This window comes from Botryllus schlosseri, chromosome 3, assembly GCF_051294905.1.
Source record: "Botryllus schlosseri isolate E-star chromosome 3, Bs_hap1, whole genome shotgun sequence".
Taxonomy (NCBI): domain Eukaryota; kingdom Metazoa; phylum Chordata; class Ascidiacea; order Stolidobranchia; family Styelidae; genus Botryllus; species Botryllus schlosseri.
This window is the reverse complement of record NC_137238.1, coordinates 36,830,375-36,850,477: the sequence shown is the minus strand read 5'-3', so window position 1 is coordinate 36,850,477 and position 20,103 is coordinate 36,830,375. Positions and strand designations below refer to the sequence as shown.

The 20,103-nt window shown below is 38.4% G+C and overlaps 3 protein-coding genes and 1 long non-coding RNA gene across 4 annotated transcripts in view; 3 read left to right on the top strand and 1 right to left on the bottom strand.

The window, feature by feature from the left end:
* Positions 1-20,103, bottom strand: part of LOC145435257 (uncharacterized) — a 344,196-nt gene that overhangs the window by 200,411 nt on the left and 123,682 nt on the right. The window lies entirely within an intron of this gene.
* LOC145435186 (uncharacterized) overlaps positions 1-20,103 on the top strand; it is a 100,932-nt gene that overhangs the window by 30,011 nt on the left and 50,818 nt on the right. The window lies entirely within an intron of this gene.
* LOC145435202 (uncharacterized) overlaps positions 1-20,103 on the top strand; it is a 129,123-nt gene that overhangs the window by 66,077 nt on the left and 42,943 nt on the right. The window lies entirely within an intron of this gene.
* LOC145436470 (uncharacterized) lies at positions 1,265-12,093 on the top strand. Its single transcript, XM_080313824.1, has 2 exons — positions 1,265-1,736; positions 8,663-12,093. Exon 2 carries the CDS (start codon positions 8,841-8,843, stop codon positions 10,557-10,559), a length of 1,719 nt encoding a protein of 572 aa, XP_080169950.1. The 5' UTR covers positions 1,265-1,736; positions 8,663-8,840; the 3' UTR covers positions 10,560-12,093.

Sequence of the window (20,103 nt, the reverse complement as noted above, 5' to 3'; positions counted from 1 at the left end):
AATATAGGCCTACTTATTTAAATAACTTATTTGAAAATTTTTGAAATCCATGCCACCATTATATTGCCTGGCAACATCGTTCGTATATGGTACCTACATTGCTTTATTATCGACATTGCTATCAGTCGAGTATAAGCATTTGAATTTTTAAATTAACGAAGTAGAAATACTATACTGTAATAAAAAATGTGTTCGCAAGATCTCTCGGGGATTGTTTATACATATCCGAGGTCACTGTGTTGGATACTACAGCTAAAGCCAATGAATTATGCTGAAAAGTCGTTACGTCAATATGGCTTGAATTCATCATGAACAAGTGCCGATTTTTTATTGCACAAATTAGTTTGATGTCATGCTAAGACAAGGAACTATTAGATGCAGGTATTTCGGGGGCCAAGCCAAAAGGATATAATTTTTACCCACAGTGACCCTCGGTTGTTTGCTAAAATGTATTGATGTGTCCGGTTGCCGAAATGGCTGAAACCAAATAATCCCTTCCTTGCAATCTGAGCCCCGAAGAAGAAAATAATACACGGATACACCCCAATTTGAAATTGCGTGCGTCACTCACAGATGTTTCATATAACTGCGTTAGATACAACTGGTTGCCTGCATGCTCTCCAAGTAATATATGTCGGTATAAACGTAGCATGCTTACAATAAAATTGCATTTATTTTGATGTGTGAGGCACTCAATCTCAGATTTGGTCTAATTTTAAGTACCACTGCTGTACTATCTCTGCTATATCATAAGATTTGTCAGTGTGTCTTCATTATTCTTTTGTCTATGCCATTTCATGTGCTCATAGGAGGGTTTGTGCGGCTATGCTCACAATCACATTAGTCAATAATACGTTCACTATAAGATCAGTTTGTCATAGAATCCAAATCTGTACTACAAATTAGATGTCATGAATGGAGTGTGTTGCTGTGTTGGTAACAAGTAGGAAATAAATTTTAAAGACAGATTTTCATAAGAAAAAAATTGGATTCTATATTTGAAGTGCAGATTCAAATTTTGTTAGTGGTATTGAACTTATTGTGAATGTATAGCGACTGATCTTATTGTGAACGTTGCGCAATAAAGACCCTAACCTCTCAAGTTAAGGACCCTAACCCCCAGCCCTAATGAATATCAACACCGAGTACAGACACCCTTATAGGGGCACTGCACTTTAAAAATGATGTGGGCTCAAACTGAAGTGCAAAACGAAATGAAAATGTTGACCGCAGCCGTTTTCTTCATGACGCCACCGTGGCGTGTACGCCATATTTCCTCCATAGCATCGGCTGACAACGATACAAAGTTCAATCTCCATGTGACTGCTGGAGCGTGAAGTTGCTATCGAAATTTCAATAAATTGCAGCTCCATTACGGTGGCGTTCTGAAGAAAACGGCTGCGGCCAAAAATTTTATTCGTTTTGCCCTTCAATTTGATACCACATCATTTTTAGAGTGCAGTGCCCCTTTAACTGCGGACTGACCTTATTTTGAATGCATCTGATCTTATTGTGAACATATCGCGGTAAGCCTGTAGGCTTGTATAGTACACTACCATAGCAAGTTTGTCGTGTTGTGATATTACTGAAGGGGAATATATTGTTACCTAATTCTATTGTATCATGTTTTGATGATTGAAGGTTTTAATATGCTGTCATGTTGCTCTTGTACAGACTGTAAACTACTATAGGCCTACTGAGTAGAGGGAAGGCATACTGGAGAATTATACATGCAGGTATGGTAAATTTCAGACCTGGTTTCTAGTACACAAAGTACTACCATTCTTCAAAACGTGTTTTTTTTCAATCAGAGGACTTGCACTGACTATAGCTTTAAAAAAATATATTAGGATAGAGATTGGTTAAAGATTGAAGATGTTTAGGGTAATTTTATCTCATATCAACCAATGAAAAATCAATTTCGATTCGTCGCCATCAAATTTAGGATTTTGCTGAAATTTGGCTCAAAACAGTGTGTAGGACAGGGGTGGGCAAACTACGGCCCGCGGGCCGCATGCGGCCCGCAACACCGTTTTGTGCAGCCCGCGAGAGTCTAAAGAAACTTATCTGAAATATTGATAAAATAAGTAGGCCTACTAAAAATCGAATTAATGCAGGGACTTGATTAAACTTTTTCTTAGTATATTTCACCATGATAATTCTAAGGCAGTGGTTCTCAACCTGGGGAACGCGCCCCCCTTGGGGTCGTGAAAGCATCTGAATGGGAATGCGAAGCTGAGCCCAACTGAAAAGTTTTTTCGCTCTCCGCGCAATTTACATATCGTTCATAATTATGGCTTTGTATTTCATATTTAAAAATCTCTCATCCATACTCACAACCTTCCATGCCACAAAACCATCCGTTAGGATTGCCAGCATCCTGGTTGTGTTCTATGATATGACGATAAGGGGGCGCGAACTCTTTCACCATCATAAGGGGGGCATGTCTTAGAAAGTTTGAGAACTACTTTCTAAGGTAAGTACTTCCTAGATTATTCTCCATGTTTAATTTCTGGCACGACAGCCCGATCTCAAGGCCCACGCAGTTTAAAAGGTTTTAACTGCTGAACATTTCAGAAATCCTAAACGAGATATACATAATTCGGATCACGAGTGTGATTTCAGATTGGCCACTCCAGTTTTTTATTATTTCAGTGATGTGCTCATAAAAAAACGATTTGCGCGTGTCTTAAAAAGATTCGTTCTCTGTATGCGTACAATTAGGGTATTTATATTTTATCTACACATATAGTAGAAGCGTGTTTGAAGCTAACATGGTTATGATGCTGTCAGCATTGTGTGTTGTGGAACTGAACCTAAAGTGGAATTAGTAAATCTATTAATAGATCGCTGCTCACAGATTTAAATTTAAATTCTATTCTAACAATCAGACAACAGCCTTTCATCTCTATAGTTTTGACAAATTAGTTATTGAGGTCGACCAGTCTATGAAATCTCGCCACTGTTTCTGGCGCGTGTACGATATCATCATAGCAATGTTTGACTTGTTTAAAATAAGCATATATATTATCTCCATATCCTCAATATATTTAATCAAATACGAGCAATATTGCGTTTTGGTTTATATTCCCAATTTAATATAGTGCGGACCGCGAATGGATTCAGATGTTGAATGCGGCCCGCGATCTCAAAAGTTTGCCCACCCCTGGTGTAGGACATCTGAATAAAATCAAACTTTATCCACTCATGCAACTGTGAAATTGAAGGGCAGTTTTAAAATGATTGGAAAGTGTCTGTCGATGTGATACTGCGATCTTAGAATGGTTCTATCGTTAAGTTCTGATCTATACTGTCATCGCAGCGGGCAATTTATGATTTTTGGTTCACGGTGTAGAATGTACATGTACATACTTGTACAAACTGACAATAGAGTTACTTGAAGGTCAACTAACTACCATTTTTTCGAGTACTTTGATTTGAATAATATAGTATTTACGTTGGGCACAGCTATAATAAATAATTAAGGAGTTACGGAATTGGTCACCGTAAATACTATTTTATTCGAATCCAAATTTTTTTACGGCAATAACTCTGCTTCCACTGGTTGGAATTGAACCAAATCTGGTGAGCATCGTTTCTATAGACAAACCTAACAATTTCATGGGGTGAACAGAAAATTATGAATTTTTTTATTCATTTTTATATAATAAATAAAAAAAAACTTTGGTCTCCTGTAGCAATGCGGCTACTGGTTGGAATCGAACCAAATTTGGTGTGCAGGCTTCAATTGGGTAACCCAACTATTTTATCAAGTAGCCAGTAGAATTGGAGAAAAAAAGTCATTTTTGAACTGTGAACACCCTAATATACATTTATTTAAAGGTAACAAAATATAACAGAATAAGGACAAGCAATGAAAATGAAGTGCCTGTAGACGCAAACTTGGACATCTCGATTTCTAGATGCCCAATTAGACTAATTAGTGAGATGCCGGTAATATAATTCTAATTTAATTTGTGAAATGTTCCTATGCTCCAATTTTTATACCAATTTCTGGTTTTCGTATAAATATTACAGGAGAACTGTATACTAGAGTGTATAGTGCGAAACGAGTTTGTTGCACAGACATTTGATATTCTCATTCTAATAACCGAGAATATACTATGATTTAATATTACCTCAACTTGATTCAGTGTCCATGTTTTCACGAATTCAGTAATTATAATTCAAATCTACTTTCGAAAAAACTTGTGTCTCATAATTCTAATTGTAATGTAATTTGGAAATAACTGTGCAGCTATACTGTAATATATTGTGTATAATTCGCAAAATTTGCATGATTTATTGTCTAAAAATCTGGGGTGCACATTATGCATGGGCATTAGGGCTGTTCAAAAATAACTTTTTTTTCCCGATTCAAACCGCTCACCTCTTAAATCGTCAGGTTACCCTAAAAGACGCTGCACACCAAATTTGGTTCAATTCCGCAGATCCAATTGAATTTTCTAATTTAAACAGGAAATTAAAAAAAAAAAATCAAATTTTTCTGTCAACCCCATGAAATTGTTGAGCTGTCTTCAGAGACCATGCAAGATAAATTCGACTCAATTCCAACTAGTAGAAGCGGAGTTATTGAAGTTTTTCTTTGACAATTCCCGGATTATCCACCAATCAAGGATAATCCGAGAAATTGTCAAGTTGGCCGTAAAAACGATGCACAACAAATTTGGCTCAATTCCAACCAGTACAAGCAAAGTTATTGGAGTACAAGATTTGGTTCAGGAAGAAATAGTATTTATGGTACCAAATTCATAATAGGTCTAGCCACCGTAAATACTATAATTTGAAGTCTCAAATTTTGAACCTAATAACTTCTTTTCGACTGGCTCGAATTGAGTCGAATTCGTTGTGCAACGTTTCTTCAGACAATCTAACTATTTCATGCGATAGCCAGTATATTTGAAAAAGTTTTATATATATTTTTATTAAATAAATCCAAAACTTTTTCTCTTATAATAATGTCACTATGGGTTGCAATTGAGCCAAATTTGGTGTGCAGCGTTTTTTAGGTAACCTAACAATTTTGTCGAGTAGCCAGTACAATTTGAAAAACAAGCCATTTTTGAACAACCCTAGTGCACAGCGGGTTATCTGCAGTCAAGTACATCTGCTTTGATACATTGCCACTCGATGATATGTACACAGTTACCAACATAGTTTTAATTGGTTGCTTGCATTTATATAGTTTTGTTTGAAACTAAAACATAGGGAAATGTCTGTTATGCTCAATGATTCTGACAATTGTGCACCAACAGTTGCGATTGGTTGGGAATGTCAATAGTGCTGCGTACAATCTAATGATGCTCTTACTCAGAGGTGGCTAGTACTTCTACTTTCCACAGCACTCAGGTATATTATGCCTACTTTCACTACTTCCTCAATTGGTTATGGTTTAAGACTACTTCTACTTGATAGTTTTCAGGTTTTTGGGCAAAACTAGGCATAGTATACTTACTTTTACTTGTAAATTGCCACTTCTACTTGAGGAGAAATTGACTGGTACTTCTACTTGAGTGCCGATGATGACTACTTTAAACAGCTTTCCTCTTACCGTAATTTTCCATGTAAAATGCGCAAAATTTTCACGATTTTTTGCCCTAAAATAGGGGGGTGCGTATTATACATGGGTACAGCAAGCCTTGAAAAAAATCTCTCCCGATAAAAAACTTCAAATAACACTTTTCTTCATGTTTGTTTCCAATCGCACATCACTATCAGCCATCGCGCACAGTAATTCGTATGATAGAGTGTAACGCGCAGCCAATTAGCGGGAAACGTGTTGCCAATTAACGAGAGTCGTGTGCACAAGCACGTGATATCCCGCTTAGTTGGTTTTCCGTTTGTACGCGAGCGAAATTAGGTCAGCAATAGGCACAAACGCGCGGCAATTCTCGCTTATTCATCGCGTCAACGACAGGCCTTAACAATCGCATATATGTATACATGAGGCCATGTGCGCAAGATATAATCGCTTGCGTGATCAGTCGCATCGCCAACAGACCTGGTGCGCACGACATAACCGTTACCCCGAGCGCTCGCGTCTGTGATACCGTCTTGCGCAAGATGTCGGTTCGTTGGCCTAAACCATCTCACCGCCGGCCTCGCAGGCTTTGGCTGCTCTCTACTACCGTTTAGAGACAATGCCGTTAATTGTATAATGATTAGTAATTGCGTCTGTAATAGATCTCGTGCTCTAGATGTCGTGTCGTTGGCCTGAATGATCGCACCGCCAGGCTCGCAGGCTTTGGCTGCCATCTACTATCGTTTGAAGACAATTCCGCTAAATGCATAATGATTTGCGATCGTTATGTCATGATTGTGCAACAGTGACATCGCAAAGCAGAATGACATCGTGTACTAAATCGGAACTATTCATGTACTGAAATGCAGGATGCGTACTATACATGGGTACAGGGTTTTTCCCAGAATTTGCATACTATTTTAGGGGTGCGTATTATACATGGGGGCGCACTATACTTGGAAAATTACGGTACTCTAAACAGGAATTTCTGTTTAATTAGTACGTTGGGCAAGCCATCTTTTTCACACAATTTCTCTACTACAGTGGTTCTAAACCAGGGGTCTGCGAAGCGTTTTCTTGGGGTGCGCGAAACCTTTTAATTTGCAACATGATTGACATCCTACCGTAATTTTCCATGTGTAATGGGCAAAATGGCATCGATATTTTGTCCTAAAGTCAGGGATGCGCGTTGTGCATTGGATGGGACTACAACAATTCTTGAAAAAAATCCTCCCTCGCAATAAAACTTGAAGGCAAACCTTTCTTCTTGTTTGTTGTCTATTGTGAATCACATTCAGCCATCCTGCCAAGTAATTCGTATTATAAGTGTTGAACGCTGCCAATTAGCGAGAAGCGTGTAGAGATGAAACGAGATTCGTGTGTGCACAACAGTGTACCATCTCCTGCTCGGTTGGTCATTGATTACTGTGTAGGCGAACAAGCCTCGCTGGTCTGATTTGTGGCGTCAACAGCAGGCCTGAGTATTCGCATATCTACAGCGGCCAGGTGCGCAAGATATCATCTCTGGCTTGAACAATAAACAATTGCATCTGCAACAGTCCTGGTTCCGCTGGCCTGAACAATCGCAGCTACAATCGTTGGCCAGGGCAATCGCACATGCAGTAAGCCTTGTGCGCAAGATATCGTCGCTTGCCTGAACTATCGTGTCCCGGGCCTTGCATGCTTTGGATCCTATCTCTTCATCGTTCAGAGACGATGGCGTTAAGTGTATAATGATTAGTGATCGGTAGGGCAAGTTTCTGCATCTTTTGCAACTTTTTTTTACAGCTTCCGGCAGCTTCCTAAGTATTCATAAGATATGTATAATGCTGTTTTATTTAAGCTGTTTGAATGAATCTTATAGTGCAACTTTTTGCAACTTTTGTCCATTTTTTCATACAACATTCTGCAACTTTTTCGGTTTTTCATGAAAGTATTTTCGATTTTGGTGAAATACACGGCCGAATTCGACTGAAACACCGTAAATCAGCACCGAAGTAATGCTTTTACGGGTATTTGGGAGATGAGCCGGAAAACTGACCTTTTTTATTTTTTTTGTGAACCGAGCAAAATGTGGTCAAAATTCAACTTCAGCAACTTTTTTAAAAAATAAATGCAACTTTTCCTTGGATTTAAATGCAACAAAAACTTACCCTAGTAATCGGTATGTCATGATGGTTCAACAGTGACATCGAATCGTCACGAGCAGACTTGCGACAGTAACTTGAATTTGAGGATTTTGAAAAGAGGGGTCCTGGCCTCTAAACCCGATGAGGGTTTTGTCTTTACTTCTCAAAGACATGTTTATACTGCCACGAGAATAATTATTCTGGCCGTGATGAAAATTTACTAACAAGTTGCTGCTATATTTATCAATTCAGTACACAAATATATATTTGTCAAAGAGCCATATCTTACACCCAAAAGAGCCATATATGGCTCTCGAGTCATAGGTTCCCGACCACTGACATATTCAAACTGCAGGGAAATATTTACTTTCCATTCCATCTTATCTCTGTGGCTCTCTGATGAAAACGGTTTGTGCCAAAATTGCAAGCAAGGCAAAATTACTTTGAAACATTGAAATATTGAGAGTCGTGCCTGTACTTCGGCAGACTTGACAGCTAGATAATACTAGACGGTAGTATAATTAGACTAATTAAGTGAAATGCCGGTAATCTAATTCTATACTCTAATTTCGATTTCAATCTAATTTCAGGTTTTCCTGAAAATGCTACAGGAAAACTGTGTAGTTAGAAATGAGCCAAGCTTGGTGAAGAGTGTACAGACATTTGATATCGTTCTTATGACAATAAATACCATTTCATATGAACTGATCTTGATTCGATTTTTGAGACGCACATGAATTCAGTAATTCTAATTAAAATATAATTTGGAATAATGTATAGCTGTCATTCCAATTTTACTCTAATTTAGAAAAGCTGAACATGTTATAGTTGTCAGAGTCTCTGATAGTATGCAGTCCCGCTTGCTCCACCATTTAAGCTTGGGTCATTTTATCTGAGTTCTCTGTTAAGTGTTGCAAGTTCCGCCTGTTGCAAGGTCTGCCCGTTCCGACAATTAGAGTTAACCATGACCATCTTTTAAAAATTTATTCAGAAAACTTGTATGTTATCTCCACTGTGACGATTAAGGCAGTTTTGTGAAATCTGTGACGATCAATTCCACAAAAAGAGTGACTTGGAGCGAAGTATATTAAAGATTGATCACAACTTCAAAGACATCAGTTCGATATTACGGAAAAGGGGTTTCTTGAATCGGTAACGTCAAGCTTGGTATGGATTACACTACTTCTGCGGTCACAAATACTAAATGTGAAATATGTGGAAAAGCATTTGTTCGGGAGGAAAACCTCAAGCGTCATATGGAGATGCATGCAGGTTTTAGAAACCATACATGCGACGTTTGTGCGAAAACATTTACCCAGAAGGGTGCACTCATTCGTCATATGAAGATGCATGTTGGTTTCAGAAGCCATACTTGTGACGTATGTGCAAAAACATTTACTCGGAAGGGTGCACTCAATCGTCATATGATGATGCATGTTGACATCAAAAATTATAAATGCTTTATGTGCGACAAGGAATTTTCTCGTGAATGTACCCTCAAGAGTCATATGATAACGCACGATGATATCAGAAACTATACATGTGATATGTGTGGGAAAAAGTTTCGTCGTAAAAATAACCTCAACGCCCATCTGAATACTCATGTTGGCATCAAAAATCATGAATGTGACATATGTGGAAGAGGATTTGTTCAGAGTTTTGGCCTCAAGTCTCACATGGATATGCATGCGGCTGTCAAAAACCATAAATGTGACGTATGTGCGAAAACATTTACTCAGAAGGGTGTACTCAATCGTCATATGAAGATGCATGTTGGCATCAAAAATTATAAATGTTTCAGGTGCGACAAGGAATTTTTTCATAAATGTAACCTCATGGATCATATTATAACGCATGCTGATATCAGAAATTATACATGTAATATGTGTGGGAAAGAATTTCGTCGTAAAAGTAACCTGATGACACATCTGAATACTCATGCTGGCATCAAAAACCTTGAATGTGATATATGTGGAAGAGGATTTACTCATAGTGGTGGCCTCAGGCTACATATGGACCTGCATGCAGGTGTCAAAAATCATGAATGCTGCATATGTCTGAAAACATTTTCTAAGAAGAGCACCCTCAAGCAACATATGGAGACACATTTTGGCGTAAAAAATTATAAATGTGGTATTTGTGGGAAAGCATTTACTCAGATGTCTGGCTTGATAGTCCATATGCACACGCACTCAAATAACAAAAGACATATATGTGGTACCTGCGGGAGGGGCTTTCATAAAAAACGTGATCTCGGAAATCATATGAGTAGCCATACTGGTGTCAAAATTCATAAATGTGAGGTATGTGGAAAAGCATTTGTTCAGAAGTCTTACCTAAAGCTTCATATGGATACGCATGCTGGTGTTAAAAACCATAAATGTGACATATGCTCCATAACCTTCACTCAGAAGAGTAGCCTCAGGAGTCATATGGAGATACATGGTGGCATAACGAAATATGAATGTGATGTATGTGGCAAGGTCTTTACTCGAAATCGAAACTTCAGGATTCATGTGGATATGCATGCAGATATCAAAAACCATGTCTGTGGTATCTGCGGGAAAGAATTTCGTGAAAAACATAGCCTAAATTATCATATGAATATTCATGCTGGCATCAAAAATCATAAATGTGATATATGTGGAAAAGCGTTTTCTCAGAGTGGTGGGCTCAAACTTCATATGGGCCTGCATGCTGACCTCAACAATCATAAATGTGATATATGTGGAAGAGCGTTCTCTCAGAGTGGTTGCCTCAAACTTCATATGGACCGGCATGCTGGTGTCAAAAATCATAAATGTGGCATATGTACGAAAACATTTTTTTGGAAGAGTACCCTCAAGCGGCATATGGAGATTCATGCTGCAATTAAAAATTATAAATGAGATATTGTGGAAAAGCATTAGGTTGATGTCTGGGTTGAAGCTTCATGTAGATATTCATGCTAATATCAAAAACCATTTATGATTGTGATATCTTCGGGAGATAATTTCATAGTGAATGTAACCTCCAGCATCATTCATGTGCATATGGAGATGCATACTGGCGTTAACAATCATAGATGCAATCTATGTGTAAAATCATATACTCTGAAGGTTTACCAATACCTCATGCGTCATCTGGACAAATATGCTGATACCATAGCATAATATATACCTACTGATAACGTCGATCAAAAAGTAGCTGCATTTAGTGGAAATGCACTTCCACCATTGGTATCAATCCATATAAGATGATATCCGTTAACTTTTCTGGATATGCTGTGCCTGCCATTAGAAACGCAGCGAATAAGTTCAATGTGGTCATTGCTATCGTATTTGTATCAAATGCGTTGATATGTGCCAATTGAACTTTCGGACCACGACCTGACCTATTGATCCCCCTCCATGACATGCCACCCCATTTTTTTTTGTTGATTGCTTTTTCTATACTATCTTCTGTTACTGTTCATTCAGTGTGCATGCCTCCTCTCTACATCGTGTGATTCCATGGAATACTCCAAGTAGCTTCAACATCTTCCTATCTTTTCATTGTATCGCATTTTGTGGTGTATTGAACTTAGTGGTGGCTCGTCCTATAGGGCAACTGGGGCATTCAAATTCAAAATGATGGGTTGGATTCAATATGACAGGCCCAATCTATGAAATAACAATAGCGTATGTGTCTGAACTCTTTGACCTTTCCGGTTAGGTCATACACAATATCCGGACTCGAGTTATAGTCTTATATATATATGAAAATGAGAACTTGGATAAGGTCTTCGCTTATGTTGAAAATAATAATTTGATGGACGATTTAATGTCACAAAATTGAGTGGTTTGCCAAGTAAGCTGCTGCATCACATGAATGAAAGCTACCAACTGGTGGAAGAGGGGTCGAATCTGACAGAACTGAGATAATTTGCAATGACGCTGCAGTCGTAATGATGATGGATAGAATCGATCTGCAAAAAGATATTTGTAGATAGATAAGTATATATGAGTATACTTACTGCAAGTATCATTATTCTATGGCTCTTGTGTGAAAGATTTACCTACGATATTAGTCTCCGTGTGACTGCTGGAGCGTGAAGTTGCTATCGAAATTTCAATCGAAATTTCAATAAATTGCAGCTCCATTACGGTGGTGTTCTGAAGAAAACGGCTGCGGCCAAAAATAATATTCGTTTTGCCCTTCAATATTAGACCACATCATTTTTAGAGTGCAGTGCCCCTTTAACTGCTGACTGACCTTATTTTGAATGCATCTGATCTTATTGTGAACATATCGCGACAACCCTGTAGGCTTGTATAGTACACTACCATAGCAAGTTTGTCGTGTTGTGACATTACTGAAAGGAATTTATTGTTACCTAATTCTATTGTATCATGTTGTGACGATTGAAGGTTTTAATATGCTGTCTTGTTGCTCTTGTACAGACTGTAAACTACTATAGGCCTACTGAGTAGAGGGAAGGCATACTGGAGAATTATACATGCAGGTATGGTAAATTTCAGACCTGGTTTCTAGTACACAAAGTACTACCATTCTTCAAAACGTGTTTTTTTTCAATCAGAGGACTTGCACTGACTATAGCTTTAAAAAAATATATTAGGATAGAGATTGGTTAAAGATTGAAGATGTTTAGGGTAATTTTATCTCATATCAACCAAAGAAAAATCGATTTCGATTCGTCGCTATCAAATTTAGGATTTTGATGAAATTTGGCTCAAAACAGTGTGTAGGACAGGGGTGGGCAAACTACGGGCCGCATGCGGCCCGCAACACCGTTTTGTGCGGCCCGCGAGAGTCTAAAGAAACTTATTTGAAATATTGATAAAATAAGTGGGCCTACTAAAAATCGAATTAATGCAGGGACTTGATTAAACTTTTTCTTAGTATATTTCACCATGATAATTCTAAGGCAGTGGTTCTCAACCTGGGGGACGCGCCCCTCTTGGGGTCGTGAAAGCATCTGAACGGGAATGCGAAGCTGAGCCCAACTGAAAAGTTTTTTCGCGCTCCGCGCAATTTACATATCATTCATGATTATGGCTTTGTATTTCATATTTAAAAATCTCTCATCCATACTCACAACCTTCCATGCCACAAAACCATCCGTTAGAATTGCCAGCATCTTGGTTGTTTTCTATGCTATCACGATAAGGGGGCGGGCGCGAACTCTTTCACCATCATAAGGAAGGGAATGTCTTAGAAAGTTTGAGAACTACTTTCTAAGGTAAGTACTTCCTATATTATTCTCCATGTTTAATTTCTTGCACGACAGCCCGATCTCAAGGCCCACGTAGTTTAAAAGGTTTCAACTGCTGAACATTACAGAAATCCTTAACGAGATATACATAATTCGGATCACGAGTGTGATTTCAGATTGGCCACTCCAGTTTTAATTATTTCAGTGATGTGCTTATAAAAAAACGATTTGCGCGTGTCTTAAAAAGATTCTTTCTCTGTATGCGTACAATTAGGGTATTTATATTTTATTTACACATATAGTTGACGCGTGTTTGAAGCTAACATGGTTATTATGCTGTCAGCATTGTGTGTCCTGGAACTGAACCTAAGGTGGAATTAGTAAATCTATGAATAGATCGCTGCTCACAGATTTAAAGTTAAATTCAATTCTAACAATCGGACAACAGCCTTTCATCTCTATAGTTTTGACAAATTAGTTATTGAGGTCGACCAGTCTATGAAACCTCGCCACTGTTTCTGGCGCATGTACGATATCATCATAGCAATGTTTGGTTTGTTTAAAATAAGGATATATATTATCTCCATGTCCTCACTATCTTTAATCAAATACCAGCAATACTGCGTTTTGGTTTATATTCCCAATTTTATATAGTGCGGACCGCAAATGGATTCAGATGTTGAATGCGGCCCGCGAGCTCATGAGTTTGCACACCCCTCGTGTAGGACATCAGAATAAAATCAAACTTTTTCCACTCAGGCAACTGTGAAATTGAAGGGCAGTTTTAAAATGATTGGAAATTGTCTGTCAATGTGATACTGCGATCTTAAAATGGTTCTATCGTTAAGTTCTGATCTATACTGTCATCGGAGCGGGCAATTTATGATTTTTGGTTCACGGTGTAGAATGTACATGTACATTAGGGTTGTTCAGAATTGACCGACTTTCAAAAAGTCCAGGTTTTCAGTCCGATTCCCATGCCTTATACCTTAAAAACATATTCTGGCTACTTTTTTTTGTAACTCGTCCCCTGCATCCATGTGCACATTGAGCTGGAAGAAAAGCAGCTGAAAATAGGGGATTCCCCTAAAATCTGAGTGTCACGATTTTACCTAGCCTAGTTAAAGTGACATATAACATGGATCTATGCAGCTGTTGCGGTTTGGAGTGCTGCAAAACCCCACTATATAAGGCATTCCTAGTTCAGGATATCATTTCCATGTCCCACACTGCCTCAGAACTTCTCAAAACTACCTAAAACTGATGGTCATTTTGTTGGATCACATATCCTATACCCCTCAAACCTACCCGGCACTGTTCATCAATTTCCTGGATCCCCATGTGCAAGAATACAACTGTAAATGTAACATCCACTCACAGCCACATAATAAACATCGCAGGAAACGAAAAAATAAGGCAAAGAAAGAGATCAACTTAGCAAAATATTACATAAATCAGGTGGATGAAATGGTTGCTTTCGAGAAATCTGCATATCTGTTCCGGTGATCTTCCACAGCTTGTAGGAGGCTCGCTCGCTGTTTTTTGTCATCCGTTATGAACGCAGCATAGTCGTTATTCAATTTTACCATACGCTCTGCTGCATCATTAAATACTTCAACAGTATTCACAAATTCTTGAGCAGTCACGAAATCCAGATCAGTATGCCATTCCGAAACTGGAAGACTCAACCAATTTAGCAGCCATCGCTTCCTTCAGTTTGTCAGGAATCTTTGGATTAGCCAAGAACATGGTAAATACCACCATTTTCTCAGTTAGATACCAATGATGTTTTTGCAATTTCTTGTATGCCACATCAGCAACAGTGAGATCGCATAATGAAAAGTTTTTCATGTCATGAAGGAATTTGAGATCATTCCAAGGTGCGTCACATGCAATACCAGTTTTCAACCAAGCTGGAACATAAAACAAAGCAATGAATGTATTGATTCGTTCCAACTTTTCAATGAACTCTTCAGAATAGTCCATTTGCTCACTCCACATGAACATTTTTTTACAGTACAGGACTTGACTCATCCATCTAGCGCTATGAGTAGCACCAGGCTTGCGAAAACGATGATCAACATATTTGTCATCCAAAATCGCCAAGTTGCCTGTTGCACATTCTCTGTAGTCATCTCTTATCAAGACTTCTTTCTGCTTTCCATCATTGGGTTTCATCAGTGGAATTATTTCTTGCTTTGCTTCATCAGCTTTCATCGCCAACCAGCTGCCTTCAATAAACTTCAGCGTTTTATAGCTTCTTGATTTATCAATATGTTTCCACTTCTTCTTGAAGGTATTAAAATCCGTGTTTTCAGGGCCTGTGGTTGTCGATCCAAACAAACACTTCCAAACCTCTCGAATGACCAGTTCATAAATATGATGGCGACAGGCATTGTAGAAAACTTTCCTGTTAATCAATTCTTCAAGTAACGGAACCGCACCTTCGTTTTTACCAGTGTTTGAGGATGTTGTGTCAAACACAAGAGCTCTAACAGATTTTGTTAAATTCCAAAGTTCCAGCAGTTCAAATGATGCATCAGCCTGTGCTTTTCCTGTAGCACTTTCCAGAGTTTGAATGCCAAGAAGTTTCCCTTTCTAGAATGCGCCGGAATACGCAGACGATGCGAGCACTGCCAAGGCCTCAAATTGATATCCTAGACGACTCTTAGTGAGCTTTCCATCCCTGTGCAATGCAATGTGCTCTGGTGGATTGGTGGATATTTTTTCAAAGATAGATTCGGAAATTTTCAAACAATTTGCAATGCGTCGTCGATAGGTCCCAGATCTTGAAAGATGGAAGTCATTAGGGTTGCCATCGCAAGCTTTAATCAGTGCTGCAGTTATCATGGTAGCGGCATTATCACTGACTTTCAATCGATCAAAAACCTGGCATAGGTCTTCGTCGCTGAATAGGTTTACAGGAGCTTTTAGAGTCACAAATTTGGCGGAATGACCAGATGTCGACTGTGCAAGTTCAAAATCAGTGCTGTGAGAAGTGTCAGCTACCTGTGAAGATATAGATGAGCTCTCTGTAAATTCACCTTCGCTACTTGATGCTGGTGCAGACTCTCTTGCACTCATGGTCCGTCTCTTTTGTTGCATGATTTTCGCTTTCAACACTTTATCTTTGCCACCGATCGTTGCTAATTTCAGACCCCTTTGATCCTGATAAAATGCTATGTCTTCACGTTTTTTTATCGTCAGAAAGAAGTCCACTTGCTTCAATTGTCGCTATCGCGTCAGGGGCTCCTATATCCCATAGCTTACTCAGTTTGGCTTCAAAGTCGCTTTGTTTTTTTGATACATATTGCCGGCCTGCAGTTTTCTTTAGTGACAGCCATTGTTTCCATACTGTTTCCAATCTTTTAGTGGCATTGACTTTTGTGATAGTCTTTATGCCAGCAAGTAACCAAAAACCGATCACTTCATCTACTGCGATATGGATGTGTGACTTGACTGGTTCATTTTTTTTAAATGAATACTCTCTCAAGTGTAGCACATATTGCATAACTTGCCTCAGAGTGGGCAACTTCGATCCCGTAATGGCTTCCTCAGATGGCCCAACTAAGAAATGCTGTGTCTGCGATCGTGTTCTTCTATTTTTCTTCGGTACTTCTTTTTTTTTCAGACATTTCGCACTACAGCTAATCCTAGAAAATCAGATATACATAAACTCAGTCAAGCAACAAAGAATAGTGGAAAACATTTCAGTTGTTTTAGAGTTTTAGGTCGAACAGGTCGAACACATACTGCATAACTTGCACAGGAGTAGCCAGATTAGATCCAGATATAGATTATCGAAGATAGTTATTCCTAAATTGGAAAAACTCATACCAGGATATTGATATCTTAGGATATAACAAAAAATTTAGAGCAACCGACTGGCGGTTTTCCCCAGTCACTGGAATAGACATTTGCAAGCTTTGTTTCTATCCCAGTAGAAAGGAAAAGAGTATCAGGTCTATTATATCAAATAGTTGTATACTGCTATAATACTATGTTCACTAATCACGCGCTAAACTCGCTAATAGCATGAGTCAAAACGCCGCCTGATAAGTCCTGCACCTCAATCGTAAACACAGTCCATCAACAACAAAGCAGCAAGGCACCTGACTAATCAATGATCCCCGTTTCACAGCCGTGCTCAGCGCTTCATCAGCGCTAGAACATACGCGTCACGTCAATGAGAACACACGCCATTCCTGTCGAGTCACTGACAACGGGGGAATACCCTAATTCCAAAGAAATTTTTAGGTGCATGAGAAAACGGCAATGTGCACCAGAGTTGGATCAATTACAATTATTTCAGTTCAATTACATTACAATTACAATTACTTTCATGAATGTTTCAATTACATTACAATTACAATTACTTCATGCTAAAAATATCAAATTACAATTACAATTACTCCTTGCATGCTTCAATTACATTACAATTACAATTACAATTGCTGCTGTTGAACATGTAATTGAATAATCATAAATTCAACCGTGCTCCTTGACAACCGTAGCGTCGTATTTAACAACAATTCAAGTCTAGTTCAGATTGTGTGGTAATAAATGCGTTTATGTGCGTACATAGTATGCTGTGTGAGATGTCAGTGTGACGTAATATAAGCGTGTTTTGTATGCTTGGTAATTATGGCTCACGTAATTGGAAATGTAAAATGTTATTTACCTAATTTCCTATGGGTTAGGATTAAGGATAGGGTGCAGTATGTCGTTGAAAAAGTATTATAACATATGCACGTGTTGGATTTGCGTATATAGCAGTGGTCGGGAACCTTTTTTGTCCGAAGAGCCATATTGACCCTATTTTTTCCATCTCAACTCCCAAAGAGCCATACATTCCAATCAACTGTTACGTCACAATTGAAAAGTCGTGACGTCATGGTAGTACTAATGCGAGCTCACTACATGGGATTTCTCGTATGCGCAATAATTTCTCTGTAAAAACTGTTATTTTTTGTTCGAAAATAAAGCTCGAAACGAGAGGTAAGGCACAGACGGGCCAAGTCTCACCATTGATAACACAATTCATCGTAAGTAGCATAGAAATTATTATAACTGATATTAATCGAATGTGACTGTCACACTGATTCCGAAAATCTAAATACGTACCGATTTCCCAATTCTCAAAGTATTCGGCGGTAACATAACGTTGCGCTACACGCCTACATTTTATCGCCGGTACTACACAGAGCTACTTACCAATCGAGAACGTGGATAGCTATGACGTTGGTTGTAATTCGAGTTTGTAATTGTCACATCCACAACCGTTCATTTCGCGCCATAGATCAATGAATCAATTAAGTCAATGCGTATTTGAAAACTGCGTATTGAAATGGGCGTCGCCATGTCTGCTATATGCTCTTTGATTAATCAACGTATCGCACAATTCAAGATTTCGAGTCGGGTACATAGAATTCGCGAGTGATATTGGCCGCCGGCGTCACAGTAACTCAAATTTGATGATTTTTAAAATAGGGGGTTTTAGCCCCTAAACCTGAAGAAAACATTGTCTTTGACTCCCAAAAACATGTTTATATTGCCACGAGAATAATTATTCTGGCCGAGATGAAGATTTACCAACCAGTCGCTGCAATATTGATCAATTCGGTACAAAAATAAATATTTTTCAAAGAGCCATATCTTATATCCAAAAGAGCCATGTATGGCTCGCCAGCCATAGGTTCCCGACCACTGGTATATAGTATATAATTAAAGAAATAATATTATTTTTATCGAGGGACGTAGGAATTAGGATGAGGAGTGAAAAAAAACCGTGCTTTGTCAGATAAGACGTTATAAAATATCCAGTGGTCTGGTTAGTTAGCCAAACGAAATAACGATGCAGCATCGTGATCTGAAATCGTATTGTAGATTGCCAACCCACGGATAGATGCCCAAGATGTGAGTCACGGATGAATGCACCGACAAACGTACTGCAGAGCCGGCTAAAAGCAGCAAACTTTGTGGTCCTAAAGCTGGCGATCCATGCGTCCAAATTTGATGCATTTGTTCTTTATCGTAAGCTATTGATATACTAATTCCGAAAATACAAAATAAAATCTCGTCAGGGCAATGTAACTGCTCCAAAATAGCCGTTTAAGGCCGACTGTTCTGAAAAGTGAGAGCGCTGCAGCAGCATGACCACAAGAATTACCAATTACGCCTAGCGATTGTTCAGAACAATGCCGATTCCCAGACTTTCACGACTATTTTGGGATGGTACCATTGCCTGGAAATATACTTTTATTGCGGAATCAGTGCGACACTAGCTTTCGATTAGGACCATACATATCAAATTTCAACGCTTGGATCGCCAGCTATGGGAATATTAATTCTGCTGCTTTTAGCCGGCTCAACAGTTCGCTTCTCGGCATATTCAATCGTGAGTCACGTGTTGCGAATCCATCCGTTGGTTAGTAATCTAAAAATTGTATACAATGGCAGCCGAGGCCAGCATAGCGGTAAAAATAAAAATAAACTTCGCCCGCAAGGGCGCAGTCAAGGGCTTCCGCGAATGGATCCACCAAATTCCTTGTCGACATTTAAAGAGAATGCATTATAGGTCAATTATTTTATATGTGCTTGTCAGGTCTCAATAGCAATTTAATGTAATTGAAATTGTAATTGAGCAAAATTTTTGTCAAATTACAATTACAATTACAATTACACAAAATAAAAATGCTTCAATTACAATTACATTACAATTACATTGAAAAATGTAATTAATTACATTCAATTACAATTACAAATTACAATTGATCCAACTCTGATGTGCACACGGATGCAGGGGATGAATTACAAAAAAAAGTTGCCAGAATTTGTTTTTAAGGTATAAGGCATGGGAAACGGACTGAAAACCTAGACTTTTTGAAAGTCGGTCAATTCTGAACAACCCTAATGTACATACTTGTACAAACTGACAATAGAGTTACTTGACGGTCAACTAACTACCATTTTTTCGAGTACTTTGATTTGAATAATATAGTATTTACGTTGGGCACAGCTGTAATAAATAATTAAGGAATTACGGAATTGGTCACCGTAAATACTATTTTATTCGAATCCAAATTTTTCTACGGCAATAACTCCGCTTCCACTGGTTGGAATTGAACCAAATCTGGTGAGCATCGTTTCTATAGACAAACCTAACAATTTCATGGGGTGAACAGAAAATTATGAATTTTTTTATTCATTTTTATATAATAAATGAAAAAAAACTTTGG

Excerpts from the sequence above, each read along its gene's own strand:
- LOC145436470 (XM_080313824.1), top strand. The coding sequence starts at position 8,841 with ATGGATTACACTACTTCTGCGGTCACAAATACTAAATGTGAAATATGT.